At 44.6% G+C, this 2,655-nt stretch overlaps 1 protein-coding gene across 1 annotated transcript in view; it reads left to right on the forward strand.

Moving 5' to 3' along the window:
- DTYMK (deoxythymidylate kinase) overlaps positions 1–1,233 on the forward strand; it is a gene marked incomplete at its 5' end in the record, with an annotated part of 9,598 nt that extends 8,365 nt beyond the window's left edge. The window contains one exon of the mRNA XM_009285017.1: positions 654–1,233. Within this exon, the coding sequence (XP_009283292.1) occupies positions 654–764 (111 nt within the window). The remainder of the gene's footprint in view (positions 1–653) is intronic.
- Between the last annotated feature and the right edge of the window lie 1,422 nt (positions 1,234–2,655).

The raw sequence follows: 2,655 nt of genomic DNA on the forward strand, positions 1-2,655 counted from the left end.
GCCACCCCTAGGCTCATCTCTAGTGAGCCTGGTTTTATCCCCTTCCCCCTTTGAACCTAGTTTAAAGCCCTCTTGATGCGCCCTGCCAATTCATGAGTGAGAATCCTTTTCCCCTGTGAGACAGCTGAACTCCATCTGTCGCCAGCAGGCCCGGTGCCGTGTAAACCTCCCCATGATCAAAAAAGCCAAAATTCCGCTGATGGCACCAGCCCCTGAGCCACGGGTTGATCAGGTGTGTTTTCCTGTTCCTTTCAGTATTCTTCCCTGCCACTGTAGGGATTGAGGAAAACACTACCTGTGCTCCTGCTCCTTCAACCAATCGCCCCAGTGCCGTGAAGTCCCTTTTGATCACTGCCTTTAGGTCATATGCCCTAAAGACTGTCAGCAAACAACATGCAGCAGCAGCAGCAGTTTCTTCTGTTTCCCTTCATCCAGCTCCACATCTACTTCTTAAATGTCTATTCCTAAATGAAATATTTTTCCAATTCCACTCCAGAAATAGTGCACAGGAGGTGTAATTTGCTCCTTTCACTGCTCATGAATAGTAACAATATTGAGTAACAGGGGGAGCAAATATAACAGTGAGGTGAGTTTTTCTCATTTGGTATTGGTAATTGAGGAACACGTTTCTGCATTTTTTGTCTTGGAAACAGACAATGGATGCTTCAAAGAGCGTAGAAGACTTGCACAGAGAAATCAAGTCCGTTGCAGAGGAAACCATGCAGGAGGTTCAGAATAAACCTTTGGGAGAACTCTGGAAATAAAACTTTATACAGGTTATTCTTTTAGACCTAAGGGAAAACTCACCTTTTGGATCTTCCTCGCTTGGATAACTCCCCTACATCACCCTCCAGTAACTACAGCTTAGATCCCATGTATTCTTTTGGGTCCAGCATGGTGCTGATGTCCTTGTGATTTTATCTGCTCCTCCCCACCATCCTGCATAGTCCCATCTGTATTTTATAAATGAACATGCAATGAACATGTAACAAATTCCTTATAAAAGCCTCCTTACCTCAAGTAGGAGCTCTTGTTCTAGCCCCAGTCCTGTAGTGCAGATGTGGGTATGGAGCCCAGGGCTGTCCCTGGACACGGACAGCAGCAACAGGCAGGCAACAGCCTTCCCAGTTTCGGGGAACTGCCATGTTTCTGATTCTTCTGCCTCTAGTAAATGCATCCCCTGTGCTGAAACTGGTTTGTAGAGGACTTTCTAATAAATTATTCTTTTAAACATTTTGCACAGGGCATATTTTTTTTTTCAGTATGATCATTTATCTTCTAGAAGGATATATAGGAGGTGAAGGTACTGCGGTTCAGGCACTAAATCCAGAGAGCGGTTTGCTAGAGCTGTGAAATGGAGAGATGAATTCAAGTCTGCTCCCCAGCTGTTCAGTGAGAACGACACAGAAACTGAACTGCTATGAGCAGGTAAGAGTCTGAAATAAATGTATTAGCTCATAGCAAGGCCAGTTTGAAGGGCGAGTGGCACATAAATTATTTTAGACTGGTCAAGTTAGTCCTGTGGCTAAGATCAGAGGAGTAGTCACCTGTGACTCCTACACAGGCCCCAGTGCAATTTAAACAGCCCAGCACAGGCTGGCAAACCAGATCAGCTATGAATTCATCTAAGTCATCAGTAATGACCAGCAAACTACAAAAAAATGGCATGTTAAATCCAATCATTTGCAAGGTGCACTGAGATACGGGGATGACCAGAAGAGTTAACGTCTATCTGCTGGACAGTTAACTCACCTTCTAGCAGTGTGGACTGGACTGATCTCCAAACTGGCCGATACAGAGACTAAATCCTGCTCTAACTCAGAGAGAGAGAGGCCGATTGAACTGACCACTAGCAGGGAGAAGGTGGTAAATGTTTAAAACAAAATTGCTAATGCAAGCATCAGCTGAAATGGAAAAAGCTGCTGCCTTCACTCTACAGCTGCACAGCACCTGGTAGCAGAAACACTCGGGAAGGAGGTGAGCACCTGTAACACTGAATCAGGCCCTTCCAGCAACACTGGAAGAAGACAACACACAGAGAAGTAATTTTATTCATATTAGCTTTAGGCTCCTGACTAAAAAGCCAGAAATACCTGTTAAAGATCTAAGAAAGCTGAGCTTAGCTCTGTTATTGGGGTTGTGTTAACACTCAGGTAAAATCTTGTCTGGCTGAGCTGTCCTTAACCATAAAAGCATGAACATGAAATCAGTAGTAACTCTTCATATGTACAGATAAAGAGGGAGATGCGTTCCGAGTGACTAGCCCTCAACAAAAAGGACCTGCCAATGGCAACAGAGGGTGCAGCCTTCCAATTCAAGTGCCATGTCTTGCCATTGCACAGCAAAACAGGAAAAATGGTTGTTGAAATGACTACTCTTACTTCTGTAACATTGACTACTGCAGAGCTGGGGTTTAAAAGGCTACCTGGACACTGAAGCTATAAAAAGCTATCAGTTAAATAGCTAAACAGTGGGCACACAATCTTAAAGGAAACAAGTTTCACTTTCCACCTACTTTTGAGACTCTGCTTGGCTCCTTCCCCTCTACCTCAAAAGCACACATGGCAGAGACTCAGCAAAAAAGCATGTCCAGTCTTGGAAGGGCTTACACTGTTTTAGAAGCAGAGAGATGCTGCACCACTCAGAAGGGACAGC

The sequence above is a fragment of the Aptenodytes forsteri genome, unplaced genomic scaffold, assembly GCF_000699145.1.
Source record: "Aptenodytes forsteri isolate BGI_AS27 unplaced genomic scaffold, ASM69914v1 Scaffold679, whole genome shotgun sequence".
NCBI classification, from domain to species: Eukaryota; Metazoa; Chordata; class Aves; order Sphenisciformes; family Spheniscidae; genus Aptenodytes; species Aptenodytes forsteri.